The following is a 16,899-nucleotide window of genomic DNA, read 5'->3' on the forward strand; positions in this document are numbered from 1 at the left end:
ATAACAGGGGTTGCTGAGCGGGTGTGGCGGGATGTTAATGCGGGATGCTCGGGTAACGGTAAACAGAGGCTGTAATCGAGGAAGGGACGGGGGAACCTTCAGCCTTCTGGCAGCTGATTGGACTACAGCGCCCAGCAAGCAGGGCCAGGTGATCATGGGAGTTGTAGTCCATCAGCATATGGTGGACCAAAGGGTCCCCACGCCCCCTGCAATATAGGTATTAGATCCAGTCGTGGCCGACTCTGGGGTTGTGGCGCTCATCTCGCTTTATTGGCCGAGGGAGCCGGCGTACAGCTTCCAGGTCATGTGGCCAGTATGACTAAGCCGCTTCTGGCGAACCAGAGCAGCGCACAGAAACACCGTTTACCTTCCCGCCGGAGCGGTACCTATTTATCTACTTGCACTTTGACATGCTTTCGAACTGCTAGGTTGGCAGGAGCTGGGACCGAGCAATGGGAGCTCACCCCGTCACGGGGATTCGAACCACCAACCTTCTGATCGGCAAGTCCTAGGCTCTGTGGTTTAACCCACAGCACCACCCGCGTCCCTCTCCTGCAATATATTTACCACCAAACTCGGACGGGGTCTACTTCGGAATTCATTTGCTTTATTTATTAATTGGTCGCTTTTTCTTTTTTATCAAGAAAACAGACAGTAAGAGCTGTTTCTGTTGTTATAGAAAATAGGTGGGTTGGCTTTTGCTGCCCAACTCCCCAAGGCGAGAGGAGTTGGGCAGCAAAATCCCCAAGGATTGGTCAGAGATGAGTGGATGGAGGCAGGACTCACTGAAAGCAAGGCAGATCCTTATTTATCTGTTGCAGCAGAGTTCCCTCTCCTTGCAAGGAGGCAAGAGAGACCTACAACAAAGGTGTGCAAACCCCTATAAAGACTTTGAAATTTGCCCACCCTGTAGTCAACAACCACCCCAAAAAGCATCATACATACATCACAGGAGGAGGCAGTCTTCCACAGAAATTTGAGAGTTGCTTCTCTCCTGTCTGCCAAGATACCTGATAATGCCTTACTGATTGCATTTTTTGGATAGCCTGGCCATTCCTTTGAGATGGCGTTACCAGGAAATTGGAAGGGGGCTGAAAGACGTCCCCCCACACACACACCATGAGAAGAGCCTCCGCTGCATATTACCAAACTATTCACTCGCGCACATTTCCCAGCCTTTCACCTGTCAAAGGAAATCCTCTAGTGTCAAGAGAAAACAACAGCAACATATCTGCAAAGGCATTGCATCTGCAATGGAAGCTCAGCTCAGGCGTCTGTGACTCCCCGCTGGGCCCCAGGTCTCCAACAAAGGAAAACAGGAAAAGTGGCAATACCAAATGTAGTGATTCACTGATAAATGTATTTATGCACTGGCTCAATGGGAAAACTTTAGAAATTCATCGGAAATCACTCATTGTATCAATCTTCTCAGTTCCAATGGCATTTAGGATCCAGGGGAGTGAGGTATAAGGGGAGGGGTGAGTGAGCCCACCATAATCCCCGAGATGTACAGACACATCTGCAGGGCCTTCCCAAGGAGTCATGACCAGTGATATCCAACCACCTCAGTCACTATGCCTATCCATCCTATAGTGGGATGAAGCTGTTATAAGAATTTTAAGGTCATATATATATATATTCAGAACTGTATATATAAACCACATGTCTGAAAATCTGCAGATTAGGTCCTGAACAAATTGACCTCAAATATTTTTCTGCAAGGTCAAGGTGGGAAACCTCCCGATTTTCTCTTTTCTCACAAATCCTGTCCTCACCAATCCCATCTTAAGGGCACATTCAAGATATGAACAGGGTGTGAGCCTGTGACTTGTGACCTAGATTCAGGAATTAAGTAGTTATAATAACAAAAGAGTGGCCAAAATCCAGATAATGCAATTAGGTAACTTGCCAGACAGGTGATAAACAACACACTCAGATTTCTGCTGTAGTTCACCTGCCCCTTCTGATGTACGTATGATGTTTTGGGGGTGGTCTTGGGATACACCCCTTCTGTGGTGTATGTATGATGTTTCTGGGGGTGGTCTTGGACTCCAGGGCAGGCAACTTAAAATGTCTATATAAGGGCTTGCACGCATGGCTTGGGGTCCTCTTCCTCTCTCCTGCATGTGAGGGGAGCGCCCTGTTGCAACAGTTAATAAAGATCAGGCTTACTAGCTGCTTTGCTTCTCAATATTCTCTGGTTGGTCTCTGTTATTTTATCCTACCAATAGAGAACCTACAAAAGGACTTTATATGGGCTCTTGGGTACCCCATAATGGAAAAGGAGCAGGTTTTTTTCCTTATATCAAAGCCCAGTCAAAGGGGTGTATTTGACTTGACTCAGGGACTTGGAAACTATAAATACTTTCCTTTGTACTGTGATAAAGTATGAAAGACTATATTTGAGTGACGGGCATGCCTGGATCTCAGGTTCTACCTGAGACCACACCTTTACTGTAACATACCTACGATGTCTTGATGATGTATCCTGAGATGTATTGTGGGAAACTTTGAAATATGGATGTAACCCATTGATTCTCTCTGCTTCTCCTGTGTTGTAGTTTGGAGTCTTGTTGCAACAAAAAAGATTGGGCCTCCTGGCCACTGGTTTGCTTCAGTTTCTTGACTGTAGTCTTGTTTGACCTTCCAACCTAAGCCTGCGGAACTCACTACTGCAATATTAAATACTTTAGTTCCTGAATCTCCTTTTTACAAATTTACACCTTACTGAAAGTCTGCTCAGCTTAGCAGAAACTTGCCAGGCTGAATCTGCAGGGAGGATTTGCAAGTGAAAAGACAATTGGAAAGTTTCTCCCATTCTCCTGCTGCAGAGAAATATTTGAGGTCCTTTGGGGAGAGTCCAAATGGCTTCAGGATTGCTCTCCTGTACTATTTTAGACACGTGGTTTATGTATGTGTGTTTGCATTTATGAACATTTATTCTATATTTGAGACCTCAGAATTCCTATAACACTGTGCTTATGAATCAGTTACTTTGAGGTGCATTTTTAACCAGCTCTTCAGCCCGGCTTACATACCAGATTGAAACCTGTCCCAACACACAGGGTTGCAATGTAAAATACACAGCACACAAGGCAAGATGGATGGGGAGGAAAGAGGAAACATTCCTCCCAAAGGAGCCAATTCTCAGAGAGCTGTTCTTATAAGTTAGGGAAACATATTGGTTGTAGGAGGTGCTTGAGGGAAGGGCCCTGCTTCCCATCATTCCTGCTGAGGCAGCCTGATAGAATGGCTGTTTCTGTGTGGCATTTGAAGACCTGGTGGTTATAAGAATCTTAAGGTCTTATATATAATAGATGTCCATAAATGTACCAAGCAAACACATATATAAATATATGAACCACATGTCTGAAACCCACAAAAAAACCTCCTAAAGCCATTTTGACTCTTTCAGTCACCTCAAATATTTCTCTACAAGGTGGAAGGAAATGCAGAAGCCTCCCTGTTGTCCCATTTGTTCACAAATCCTGTCTTAAGGGTGCGTTTGTGTATGAATAGGAGCCTGTGACCTGGATTCAGGATTAAGTAGTTATCATTACAAAAAGAATAGTCAGGCTCTCCAGGTAACCCCATCAACAGGTTTCCTGCCCGCCCCTTCTCTGATGTATGGATGATGTATTGGAGAGTGGTCTTATGCCACACCCCTTCTGTGATGTATGTGTGATGTACTGGAGGATGGGAATTCCAAAGGTCTTTACAGTGGTACCTCGGGTTACAGACGCTTCAGGTTACAGACTCTGCTAACCCAGAAATATTACCTCGGGTTAAGAACTTTGGTTCAGGATGAGAACAGAAATCGCGTGGCAGCAGTGGCAGGCCCCATTAGCTAACGTGGTACCTCAGGTTAAGAACGGTTTCAGGTTAAGAATGGACCTCCAGAATGAATTACCGTATTTTTCGCTCTATAAGACGCACTTTTTCCCTCCTAAAAAGTAAGGGGAAATGTGTGTGCTTCTTATGGAGTGAATGCAGGCTGCGCAGCTATCCCAGAAGCCAGAACAGCAAGAGGGATCGCTGCGCAGCGCTCCCTCTCGCTGTTCTAGCTTCTGGCTTAGCCGCGCTCTGTCCCTTCCCCCACCTCCCGCAAAAGCCAGCAAGAGCCGCGCTCCCTTTAAAGAGCCGCGCAGAGCGTGTGTGGGGCTCTTGGGGGCTTTTCCCCGAGGAGGGAGAAGGGCAACCCGTCAGTGACGGGCTGCCCTTCCTTCTCCTCGGGGAAAAGCCTGCAAGCGCCGCACACACGCTCCACACGGCTCGTGAAAGGGAGCGCTGAGCAGAGCCTGGGAGGCAAACAGGCTCTGCTCAGCGCTCCCTTTAAATAATTTTTTTTCTTGCATTCCCCCTCTAAAAACTAGGTGCGTCTTTTGGTCAGGTGCGTCTTATGGAGCGAAAACTACAGCACGTTCTTAACCCAAGGTACAACTGTATAGGAGTTTGCACACTATTGTTCTCGGTCCTCTTCCTCTCTCCTGCGTGTGGGGGGAGCACCCTGTTGCAACAGTTTAATAAAGATCAGGCTTACTAGCTGCTTTGCTTCTCAGTATTCTCTGGTTGGTCTCTGTTATTTTATCCTACCAACAGAGAACCTAAAAGAGGACTCTATATGGGCTCTTGGTACCCCATAATGGAAAAGGAGTTTTTCTTATATCACGGTCCAATAGTGGTTTTGTGCTAAATGGGCAGATGAAGGCACTGGCTTATTTATTCCTTAGGTATGTACTTGCAAAACATATACACCCACCAGTGTTCAAGATTCAGGTAGGTAGCCATGTTGGTGTGATGCAGTCGAAAAAAATTGTCCAGTAGCACGCATGTTAGAGACCAGCTAAGTTTGTTCTAGGTGTAAGCTTTCATGTGCATGGACACTTCAGATATCTGAAGAACTGTGCATGTACATGAAAGCTTATACCCAGGACAAACTTAGTTGGTCTCTAAGGTGCTACTCCACCAATATTCAAATTATGTTTTATTGTGTTGTGCTTCATTTTATGGTGGATTGTATGTGAAATTTTGAAAAACAAAACGCCATTATGGATGTCCAGCCAAACATCCCCACTCTCAACAAATAACCCTTGCAGCTGCAACAAAGATTAAACTGCCAAGTGGGCAGATGGGGGAATGATGAGTGCAGATTTGAGGCTGTTTGGGCTAATGGGACTAGTTTCTTCTGGCTACTGGCTGTGTAGCCAGGCACACCAAAAAAAACCTCATCTCTTCTATTTCTCTACTCCCCTTGAGACTGGAATCATGAGAGAGGTTGGTGGTTACTGCCTCTTGCCATTTTTAAAACCCAGGTAGGTGAGAGCGCATCTAGGTGCATTCTCCCTTCCTTGGCCTAGCAAAGTGGGTTTTTTTAATATTCCAGGGCCATCTCAGGCTCTAGGCCAGGGGTGTCCAACTTCCAAAAGACAGCGATCTACTCACATTGCTATAAACTGGCAGTGATCTATCCCCCTTTTTTGGGGTTCAGGTCCAAGTTGAGCTTTTTTTTTTAGGAAGGAGGAAAGCCCTGTTTTAGGGGGGGGCTGGGCAAAAATGTTGAGCTTTTTTTTTAGGGGAGCCAGAGTTGTTGAGCTTCTTTGGGGGGAGCCAGTGATCTACCACAGACGTCCACTGATCACGATCTACCTGTTGGACGTGCCTGCTCTAGGCGATTGAGGAAAATATTCTGCTGATTACTGAAATGAGGCAGCGAGGGCATAACTGCACTTTCCTCATGTTTGTTATGTCAGAACCATAGCAAGTTCTGTGGATCAGCTGCATAGCATCTGCCTTGCATGCTAAAAGCCCCAGCATCTCCAGGTAGGGCCGAGAGAGACCCATTGCCTGAAACCCTGGTGAGCTGCTGCCTGCCAGGGTAGACAGTACTGAGCTAGATGGACCATAGCCTGATTCAGTATAAGGCAGACACCTATGTTCCAGAATCACTAATACAAATAATAAGTTATTGCTGGATATTAATGAATCTGATGGTAGTGATGAGCCAGATACTGCACAGTGCTTCTGCAGAATCTTCCACAGATGACACAAGCACTTCCCCACCCTGTCGTTTTCCTCAGAGATTCCTCAGAGGCTTACCTTGTCCGGGATTCTGCCAAATCTGGAGAGGATGCTGTGCTCAGGTGGGGCCTCCTCCTAAGCCCCATAGTGACATTTTGCCTTGGAAGGTGGCAGGTAAATGCAAACGCTGAATCTGAGGCTTGCTCTGTGAAGCCTCTACCCCCCACCCCATTGTTTAAAGTTTTATCTTAGATGTAAATTATATAACATTTAAAATAACTTGTCACTTCCTATACTTCCAGTCAGTCATTTCCTACAATATTAAGAATAAGTCCTCTTCAACACATTGTGTGAATTGTAGGTGGGAACAAACTTTGCTGACTATTAATGAATTCTATAAATGAATGACATAACAAAAGAAATAATTTTTTTGCAGTGCATCTCATGAATTCGGTATGGTGATTTAGTTTTTCAGATAGGACTACCTGCTGTACTCTTATCTAGCCATTTATTATGTGACAGTCCATTTATGTTCTTCCAGTGGGTCGCTAGTACTGATCTGGCTGCTCTACAATTCTACGTAGAAGGACATAAACTCCACAATTTTATGATTCTCAAAAAAAAAGTTCTCCCCCTTTCCTCCTCCTCTCTCTTCCCACTTCCTCTTTTCCCTCAATCCCAAATTGCCAATAACAGTAATGTCTCACTCTGGATACAACTGATTTGTTTGAATGGTTTTATGACTTGAAAACAAGAGACTCAATATATTGTATTGGTATCAAAGAAAATAGTTTATTAAAAATATATTAAACAAAAAAAAAATACATTATCTTACAGGGAACAGGGAACCAACCAGAAAGCTGATCATTCAGAAAAAGGCTGTACATGGTGCAGCCACAATAAGAGTTCTTGCTTATACAGGTAGGGCTACTCTGTTGTCTTCTGTCGCTTGGGATCTGTGGGGCTATGGCTCTCAGTGGGGCTCCTTCTGACTCCTTCCTCTGCCCTCTTGGCCAGCCGCGGATCTCTTGGCCTATTCTGAGATGTAGCCTGTGGGTTTGAGGAACTGGAGTGCCCAGATGCTGGCATTAGAGGTGCCCCACTGTTCCTTGGAGCAGGAGCACCAGAAGATGATGGCTGGGGATGCTGTACAGGGACTTCATTCATCAGGGCTGCCATGGTCACCTGCCCAAATCTGGGTACCACCAGACTCGGCTGGGCTTGCGCAGGAGATTCTTTATTGCTCCCTGGAGCAGGAGCAGGAACAGGAGCAGGAGCACCAGAAGATGATGGCTGGGGATGTTGTGCAGGAGCTTCACCCGATGTGGCCACCGTGGTCACCTGCCCAATTGTGGCTCTCGCCAGTCTCTGCTGGGCTGACATGGGCTTCAGGATCATCTTAGCACCAGCTGCATAGCAAGGAATACTGTTGTACATGGTTTTGGAGGTGGTCTTGATGATGGAGCCTCTTTTCTGAGCATCCTGAATCAATGCGTTCCAATCTTTATTTTCCTACGAAAGGAATTTTTTTTTTTTTACAAAACAAATTCTTATGATTTGGGAGTAGTGGTGGTCTATAAACTGGGGAAAATTAATCTGATGCCTCAAACTAGAAACTGTTGTAACTTGATCCCAGTTCTCTTTCCTTTTCAGGCAGGGAGGGGAACCTGGCGGTGGTGGAATTAATCTGCCCCCTAGTGTTCCCAGCTGGCCTGCCAACCTTCAACTTCTTCTCAACCCTACTGCCTGCTGCTTAGGAGACCATTCTAGCTTCTTGGCTGCGCTGCAGGAAAGTGGGAGTTTGACTGTGTCGGTCTTGGGCTTCCCTTGCTTTTGGAGTGCATCTCTCAACAGCTTTCAGCTTGGGGAAAATGGGGGCCTTGGCCTGAAAAGTGTTCTTCACCCTTCCTCTAAGGCTGGCTGAATTAATCTAAAACACTAGAGACCACTAATAATGGGTGTCAGGAGAAAGGAGGACAAACTTCCTCTGGATTGCACCCACTGGTAAACAGTGGTTTGTGAACACGCAACAGAGGATCCCTCCAATATGGCCGTACTCGGGCTATAAGGATCCTTCCCTCCTCACTGCAGTTACAAAACAAGCAGCAGCAGCAGGGAAACGAGTGTTTAACAGGAATCCGTTCACAACTCTGAACTTTACAGGAGCAAACCATCATTGCCAGGCCTTCCAATGGACAAACCTGGATTGGAGGCCCTCTAGTGGCAAAGTCGTTATGGTACAAGGCTGGGGAAAAGGACCACATGAAGACTTGGCGCCCAATATGGGAGTAACTGTGACCTCATGCAGGAAAGTGCCAGGATGGAAAGAGGGGAGTCCCCCATGCCAGCTGCTTTATCCCCCACTGGGCGCCTCCCTGGGAGACAACTGGCAGGACAGGAGTCTGATGGGACAGGGGCAACCAGCAGAGGGCGGCATCCCTTTCTCTGCTGCCCTGCACACAGCTGGCATTCTAGCACAGAGGAAGGAGTGGGGAACTTTTGTGGCCCCCAGAAGTTGCTGAACTCCATCTCTCACCGCCCCTCATCATTGGCCAGGCCAGTGGGGCTGCTGGGCATCGCACATCTGCAGGGCTGCAGGATCCCCGGCCCTTACAGCATCTCACAAACACCTCCCAGAAATGCCATGCTTGGCCTTGCATGAAAAACCACAGTGTTCAATGGTCAGGAGTGATGGGAGTTGTAGTCCAGTCCATTAGCTCTGGAATACCATACTGCCAGTCTAAGATCAACTGGTGAAAGAGCTAAAGTAACGTAAGTTGTACCATCTATGAAACCCGAGTTTCAGGTTCCTCTGGGCGTCCACAAGCAGGGACAAAATTGAGATGGCACTGACCCCCCCCAACAGGACCTTCTCAGTGGTAGCTCCCTCTTTGTGGTGGTCCCCTCCCTGGAAGCTGCACCTGTCTCCCTCATTGTTGCCTTTCAGGAGGAGTTTGAAAACCTGTTTGTTTACACAGGTGCCTTCGGTGGCTGAAGGACACGGGATACGGGATGAGAGAATGCCTTTTCCAAAGAGGTTTAGAACTGTAGCTCTTCTTAGAAGGCTCTTTAAACCATTGTTTTGTGTCTGATATGTTTACTGCCCTGGGCTCTGGAGGGCTGGACCTAAATTCAATAAATGAATGAATACATGTGGCCCAACATTTTCCCCAACCCCGCAGATTCAACAGATTGAATTGTCTACAACACCTCTGGCCAGCCTAGATCCCTCCTGAAGTTTTGAACTGCAATTCTCACCTGCCACAGCCAGAGCAGCAAATCTGTGCCCCCTTTTCAAGGGCAGGCGGAGAGCACCACATATAGACACAGCGTACTGGGCCTGTGGATACCCTGCTCCTCCAAACAACCCTATGAAGTAGGCAATGGGGGGGCCTTGGGCCAAGCCCCACACACTGCCAGGGCACCCCCACTGGGCCTCCAAGTCCCGCCTTTCTCTACAAGGAGGGCTGACGTATATATCCAGAGAGAGACTTCATGCCTTCTTCCACTTACCATGAGCGTCTTCAGGTGTCCCAGGATGAAGAGGCTGTACTTGGCCCGGGTGAGGGTGACATTCAGACGCTGCAGACTCTTCAGGAACCTGGAGAGGGCAAAACAAGCCACAGGTGAAGCTGGCTCAGGATGGACAGTGCCCCCCCCCCCCGTGTCCTCCGAGATGACCACAGTGGGGTTCACTAAATCCCTGCATTTGTAAGTGCACTACTAAAAGGTTGCAGGCATTCCTACCAAGGTTTCCATGTCTATGTATACTTTCAGTGGGCCTCCTCTGAGTAGAGACAACCCCCTGCTGCCATGTTTCTGCTTTAGATTTTTTATTGGAGGCCCTGATTTTGATCAATTTCGTTAGTGGTGAATATTTATTAGTGATACTCATTTATACATAGTTTTTTCCCTTGCTTTGCAATATTTTAGCTTCTCTCTGCCTCCCCCATAGGTGCTTTATGAAATACCTTTTAAGATTATAATTTAAAACACTCAAAATGGTTGTTTATCGATAGCTTTAATTATCATTTAATTTAATTGTTCCTTGGGTGCCTCCTTTATTGGACATCATTTGAGAGCAAAGTGAGAAGCTTGGGGCATAAATCTTAGAAGTCAGTCCATGATCTGCTTTTTGCAATTTCAGCTACACCCCCCCCCACCATGTGGCTTCCAAGCACAGAGTGCCCTTCCACCCCCCCCCCCCAGGTGGGAAGGAAGTGGGCTGGTGGTGGGAAACAGCTTTAGACCTTAGCCACACATCCCTGCAGCACAAACCATTGGCGGATTAATATTATTTGTTGTGATTCATGTGAAAACTCTCGTTAATATTTCAAAACTGTGCCTGAATATTTTATTCATTCCAAAGGTGACTTGCAAAACAGAAAGGCACCATTAGCGCAGCTGTGACCTTTTTCTCCTTCTCAAAAAAACAGGAAAAACCCAAACCTGTAAAGGAAAACCAAAAGAAGTGCTGCCCTGTTTGCCTGATTTCACCCCATCAGCCGTCCGTGGGGCCAACAATTCTGCCGGGTCACATCTGAGAGCACCAAACCCCTTGCCTGCCAGGGAGGACAGGGGTTTGGGGCTCCAGTTCTCCTCTCCCCCAGTGAGACACAGCGGAAGCTCCCTCAGAGAAGCCATTTTGCCAGCGTCAGGAATGGGAAGTTCATTGCAGTAAGAGAGCTGCAGTGACGAAGCTCACATGGCCTAGGCCTGCCCTCACCCCCTGCAAAGACTATTGTGGGACCACAAAGCTCTCCTCTCCTGAATTCCCTTATGGGCATCACAGGGGGCTGCAAGAATGTGGCCAGAGACCAACAGGGGCTCTAACAGACAACTGTGACTTGTGGACAATGGCCCACACACTTGACCACCCCAAGGATTGCACCCGAGCCCTAGAATTGCCAGCAGAGGCACCCCAGTTGACACATCACAAAACAACAGGAAAGGTTTACCCTATTGACCCTTGCGTGCTTTGCGCTCTGACACAGCTGACAATGATGCAGTCCTTCTCACGGCCCTGGAATCCATCCACAGTGTCGACTTCTGCAACGCTGAAAAAGGAATGAATGTACAGAGCCATTCAACACATTTCTTTTTATTAGTACTGCCTCCCGAAAGCAGAGGTGAAACTAAGAAGGAAACAAGCCACACTCTTATGACATTAGAAGAAAACTCTGCACTTATTGTCTGTGTGTGTGGAAAAAGAGGGAGGGGCAGAGGGAAGATTACCAGAGTCACTGAATGGGCTGCGGCACATCACTTGTTCCACTACTAAAATGAGAACATATCCTATATTTCACACACAGCTGCTGCATAAAGAAATGAGGTTTTTTGGGAGGGGAAAATATTTTTGTTTACATACGCTTTCTAGGGTTGCTGTATTTCAAAAAGATCCGGCACAAAAGGCCACCTTCCAGAAATCCCCCCAGATGTCAATTCCATCTTTGAAATCCTGGTAACGTCTGGTAAAATCCAGACGTATGGCAGCCCTAGCTTTACTATCATCTAAGTAGAGAGATCCCTGCCCCAGGGAGCCTACAATGTACATTTTAACAACAGGGAAACAGAGGGAGGGAAATTTCTATTTTATGAAATAAGTGCAGGCAAGTCCAGCAAGGGATGGCTGCCCAAGTGTTCTTCAGCAGCAGGGAAGGCCTCAAATGAAAGGCCTCACCAGCGACATCACTTTTGAAGGAAGATAGGGAGGGTTATGGCGCACTGCAAGTGTTCTTCGACAGGGCATTCCAGACACAAAGGGTCAACAAGGAAGTATCAGGGGAGGCCTTCCGGCCGCTGAGGGTGGTAGAGATGAAGGAGTGAAGGTCACTGGTCAGGTGTTCCAGAGAGCAGGGGAGATGGTGAGTGGAGGAGAGGCTTGTCTGCGGCTGCAAGGAGTGCGCAATCTCCACATGCAGAGGCAGTCCACCTCTGAAGACAAGGTGCCCAGCTTGTGGGTTTCCTAGAAGCATCTGGAGGCAGTGAGGTGTAGTGGCTGGAGTGTTGGACTAGGAGCTGGGAGACCAGGCTTCAAATCCCTGCTCAGCCCTGAAAGTGGGTGGCTGTGGGCCAGTCACTGCCTCTCAGCCCAGCCTACCTCACAGGGTGGTTGTGGGAATTAAATGAGGAGAGGGACAACCATGTACGGCACCTTGAGCTCCTTGGAGGAAAAGGTGGGATATAAATGCAATGGATAAATAAACTGGATCCTTGCCTTCATCCAGCAGGGAGATTATGGACAGAGCTGGCTACCTATTGCACTTTTGTACACCACAGGGATGGGGGAACCCTGGCCCTCCAGGTGGTGCTGGACAGTATCCCCCCCGCCCCCAACAGGCCATCCTGACTGTTGGGAGTCCAGCAGCATCGAGAGGGACACAGCAGGTTTCCCAGCTCTGATCTGAGAAGCATCCTCCCTTTCCCCTGAGGGAATGCCTTTTCTCCATAGAGGAATTCTTCCATCTCCTGCTTGAGGGACTCAGATTCCCATAATTCCCTGACCACTCAAGGCTTGCAAAGCTTTTACCCCTTTTCTTCTCTTCCAAATTCTTTCTCCAGCTCGAGCAGGATCCTTCTTTTCTGAGCACTGTATGGGGTGATGATCCCAATGTTACGATAGTTGATGCTTTTCTTCGTTTTTGTAATTAATGTAATTAATTCTACAACCAGTTTCACTTCCTGGAGATTGACGAAGGAACTGAACAAGAAAGTAGTAAAAAGAAGGGGGGGAGAAGAAAAGGATGAGCGGAAGGGCCTTGTAGATGGATGAGTGCCTCAGGTTAAAAGTCAGCACGGGCTGTTTGTTTCTCTTGAAGAGGGGGGGTTTGGGGACATACCCTGCCCCCACATGGTTCTGGCTAGGTGACCTAAAAGTTGACTTCAAACTTATTGGTTCTCCCCAACTCTGAAAAAAAGGTAGCTCTCAAAACTCTTTGTCAGCTGTGAAGGAGGACATGGCTGCCCAAACTGCCACCTGCTCTTGCTGCAGCGGACAGTGGGAAAGATCAGATTAAGACTGCTGCAGGCTTTCCAGTGGGGCATCTGTTTGGCCCCTTTGAGGACAGGATGCTGAACTAAGGGGTCCTTGAGCTGGGCTCAGCAAAGGGCAACCTAAACGATGAAGGGGATGCAACAACTCTCCCTATGAGGAAAGGTTGCAGCCTTTGGGGCTTCTTACTTTAGAGAAATGGCAATGCAGTAGAAGTTTATAAAATTATGCATTTTGGGGTTTTTTGGAAGGTTTTTAGTCTTCTTTGTTTTTTAATCTGTTAAGTTGGTTTGAGACTTGTTTGTGTAAAAAGCAGCTAACAAATATAATAAATTAAAACAAATCAATAATGTTTCATTTGTATTGGTTTTTGCTTGAATTTGTTTGTTTTGTATTTTGCTTTTTTATTTCACTGCTGCTAGCTACCGTGAAAAAAGCAGACTACACATTTAACAAGCAAATAAATGAGTATCTTACTCGCTCTCCCGTATCTCATGGGCATCCAAAACATCAAAGAGGAGGTACGGTAGGAAGGGCCAATCCTTAGAGAATCGGTTCTCTTCTGTTCTCCTGTAACGCCATGAAAATAGTCACCATGTAAAAACAGTGTTGAAAGTCAATTGGCTAAATTCTTTACTCCTGGAGGAGACACTGTCCGTTCACACGATATTCCCCACCTGGAGAAAACTAGCATGTCAGCAGAGCCGTAGCCAGGTGATCTTGTGCCCCTGGCAGAACTAGTCACAGACAAATTAGCTCTTCTTTCTGCCTCTCCTCCAACTGCCCCCCCTTCAATTCACCTTCTATTTAAAACCATTTCTTATGAGGCAATAATTGATATTTATATTTATTTATAGTCATATTTTAAAGCTGGTTTTGCGTCTCTCCCCCATCGCCTACGCCCCTGGCGGGGGCCCACCTTGACACCCCCTAGCTACGGCCCTGCATGTCAGGGAGGCAGGGAAACATTCCAAAAGTATGACAAGTACAGGCAGAGATTAGCAGTGGAAGGGTGAAAAAATACAGAGGCTTATACAGATTTTCCCTGGTGAAGGTTCAGAAAGTCTATGGGACTCTGAGAAGTTCTTTCAGCAGTTAGGGTTTGAGAACTTAGCATCCTGGTTCTTCCCCAAGACTCTCATTCCCTGTTTCTACAGTATCCTGTCTCTCTGCCCTTTGAAAAGCATCACCCCCTTTGCCACATAGTCTGGATTGCTTGAAAACAAAAGTTTAAGCAACTGTGCCTCATATGACTGTCTTTGGGGTACACTTAATCCTAAACGTGTTGTCACAGATTCCAATGAATCACCCAGTTCTGCAGAGACAACAGGGCATGAAAGCTGTTTTCAGTGCTGTTGGCATGCTGAGATTCTGCAGAACATGATACTGGGTGTGAAATCCAACTTTCTGATAATTTTAACTTCCATTCAGTAAAAATAAGTTGTTTCAAGCCTTAATGCCTGAAAGCACAAAGGCAATGCCTGCCAAAGCCCCCAGGAGCAAGAATGAAGTCAGAACAAGGTTTCTGGAGTGCTTTTGACTTTCCCAGGAGCAACAGAAAACCCAGCTAAAAAATTGTGCAAAGTAAGATAAATTACAAAAACAATGAGTGAGTCATATGCACAATTCATGCATGTCACTTAAACCAGCATTTCCTGACACAGAATTTGAAGTGTAAGGGCACAGAATTTTATTTTATTTTATTTATTTATTTATTTTAAAAAAGCTCAGCAGCAGCAGCAGCTTGGCATAAATATAGCTACTTGCCACTATACAAATCCAGTCAAGTATCAAAGAACACATAATTCAAGAGTAACATTTCAGAAATGGTTAGAAAGAAAGATTATTATTGTTTACGTATCAAATCAGGTTGCCAGAGGGAGTCAGGATGGATGCCTATGATCATGTGCAGAATTTTCACTCACCTGAGTACTCACCTATAGTGTCTGAGCAAGTGTATTCCCCCCCCAAAAAAAACACACGCACACACACACACCCCGGATATGATGTCCAGGTGTTGCCAGACTACAAGTCCCCCCATCCCTGACCACTGGACCTCCTGGCTGGGGCTGCTGGACTCCAGCAACATCTGGAGAGCATAGCCGACCCACCACTGGACTTGGGGGTTCTGAAAAATCCAGGATAAAGTGGAACCTTTGTCCACATTCAGGTTCATTCGTCCACATTCATTCATCCACTTCTTCTTCTGCAACGTCTGTTGACTTGAGGTGAGATAATCAATAACAAAAAGATGACTACGCACATGTCAGTTTTCAAGGCACGGTTGTAGACGTAGTTAGAAGGGAAGAGGCAGATCTCAGGGTGCATCCTGTACTGAGTGGTCAAGCGCAGGACTGGAAGCCTGTCAGTGACTTTATTCTGGAGCTGCGCATCCAGCTGTCTGCACAGCCGCTCCATCAGAGACTGCCCGTAGCCGTATTCCTCAGCTTTCTGCCAATGTGGGAAAGAAGCAAGAGAAAGGAGGAGGAATGAGACTTTCAGTGGGTGGGTCAGGTGCAGACAGCAACTAAAGAACAAGAGGTTGCCATGTGAAATTGCTCAGGGTATACAGCTAACTCCACACCCTCTGGGTTTTTTGTCTTTTCCCTCTCCCAAGAGTAAGTCAATTTTCATGGGCACACTCAGTTCTCACTGGGCTGTTTTTGGAAGAAACATCATTAGGTACCCCCCAACCATATTTTTGTACTTCTGCAAACTGAGAGGCCAAACCAAGTCCACTGATAGCTCCGTCTTGTGCATGGCTGTTGCATTTTCTGCATGGCTGCTGCAAGCTGCATTTCTTTGTGCATAGCTACCACATTTTGGCTACATAAACATGAGGGCTTGGAGATCAGTATTAGTTTACAGTTTAACATTTACAGTGATTTAGATGGCTCAAAGTGTCCCATGTACATTACCTTGTGATAACCCTTACCACCATCCTATAAAGGGAAATCAGTAATATTATGCCCATTTCACAAATTGGGAGGGGAGGGAATGAGGCAGGGGTGGGTTCACGGCAGGGAAGAGATGTTTGAAGTAGAGATTACAAATGAACTACCTTGAGCTACCTAAAAGGCTTGGGAAATTAACAGTCCCATGAAATAACCCTACTTTTTATATACTGGAATGTGGGGAAGATGGCAAGAGAAAAAGAGTGCAGGAACATCTCCCCTCTTCTGACGTTCTCCCCAGTGCATCAGAACTAAGAGAATTAGTGGTGCTTGAGCATCAAAAGTCTCTCAAAGGCTATTGCTATGGGAATATTTCTTAATATACATTTTTAAAATGCATTTTAAAACACCGGCCCTACCCACTTTTGCCTCTGCTTCACCTGCCACTGGAATGTATCCCAGCTTGCTTGGGTAGATAAATCTTTCACCAAAAGCTCTGTTGTCTACCAAAACGGGAGCCACATGGGCTGATTTCAGAAAAGCCTGCAAAACTGTGTGATTCATTTGATCAGGCAAAGTAATTCAGTCATCGCCACTGGAAACAGCTCATATGCCATTAAGGAGCTGATAGGTGGTCTACTTTATGCATGCCAATAACAGGGTCATGAGATAAAAAGAATGCTGCACAACTTCATCTTTCCTGGGATAGAGAAAACACCTTAATTTGTGCCATACTCACCATAGATCTAACTGTGGGAGGAAGCTGCTTTGGGTCTCCAACCAGGACCAGTTTTTTGCAGCCATGAGTGAGCGGGATGAGAGTTTCCATCTCACAAGACTGTGCAGCCTTTTAAGAAGAAAAACACAGCAGTGTCAATGGGGTGACAGGAAGAGAGGTATATTCCAGGCAATGACAGAAAAGCCACAGGTATGGATCCTAAGATCTTGCTGCGGGAGCCATCTTGCATCAAATCCTGCTCCCCCTTCCCACCCCCA

At 46.5% G+C, this 16,899-nt stretch overlaps 1 protein-coding gene and 1 long non-coding RNA gene across 7 annotated transcripts in view; one reads left to right on the forward strand and one right to left on the reverse strand.

Annotated features, from left to right (window-relative positions):
• Nucleotides 1-17: 17 nt before the first annotated feature.
• On the forward strand, nucleotides 18-8,910 carry LOC310698377. 2 transcript variants are annotated; one of them, XR_014521475.1, is made up of 3 exons: nucleotides 18-148; nucleotides 6,856-6,939; nucleotides 7,676-8,910. It is a non-coding gene; the product is annotated as an uncharacterized lncRNA (long non-coding RNA). The 2 variants fall into 2 exon arrangements; XR_014521476.1 differs by lacking the exon at nucleotides 18-148 and adding an exon at nucleotides 1,606-6,140.
• Nucleotides 6,786-16,899, reverse strand: part of SETX (senataxin) — a 51,736-nt gene continuing 41,622 nt past the window's right edge. For 4 of the 5 annotated variants that reach the window (XM_083484928.1, XM_083484931.1, XM_083484930.1 and 1 more), the window contains 7 exons: nucleotides 16,643-16,750; nucleotides 15,273-15,460; nucleotides 13,487-13,579; nucleotides 12,548-12,718; nucleotides 10,977-11,075; nucleotides 9,532-9,619; nucleotides 6,786-7,530 (listed from right to left, as the gene is read on the reverse strand). In XM_083484928.1, coding sequence (XP_083341054.1) covers nucleotides 6,946-7,530; nucleotides 9,532-9,619; nucleotides 10,977-11,075; nucleotides 12,548-12,718; nucleotides 13,487-13,579; nucleotides 15,273-15,460; nucleotides 16,643-16,750 — 1,332 coding nt within the window. In that variant the 3' untranslated portion in view covers nucleotides 6,786-6,945. The remainder of the gene's footprint in view (nucleotides 7,531-9,531; nucleotides 9,620-10,976; nucleotides 11,076-12,547; nucleotides 12,719-13,486; nucleotides 13,580-15,272; nucleotides 15,461-16,642; nucleotides 16,751-16,899) is intronic. The other variant, XM_083484929.1, reaches the window with a different exon arrangement.

Source organism: Podarcis liolepis (assembly GCF_965112155.1).
Source record: "Podarcis liolepis genome assembly, chromosome: Z".
NCBI lineage: Eukaryota > Metazoa > Chordata > Lepidosauria > Squamata > Lacertidae > Podarcis > Podarcis liolepis.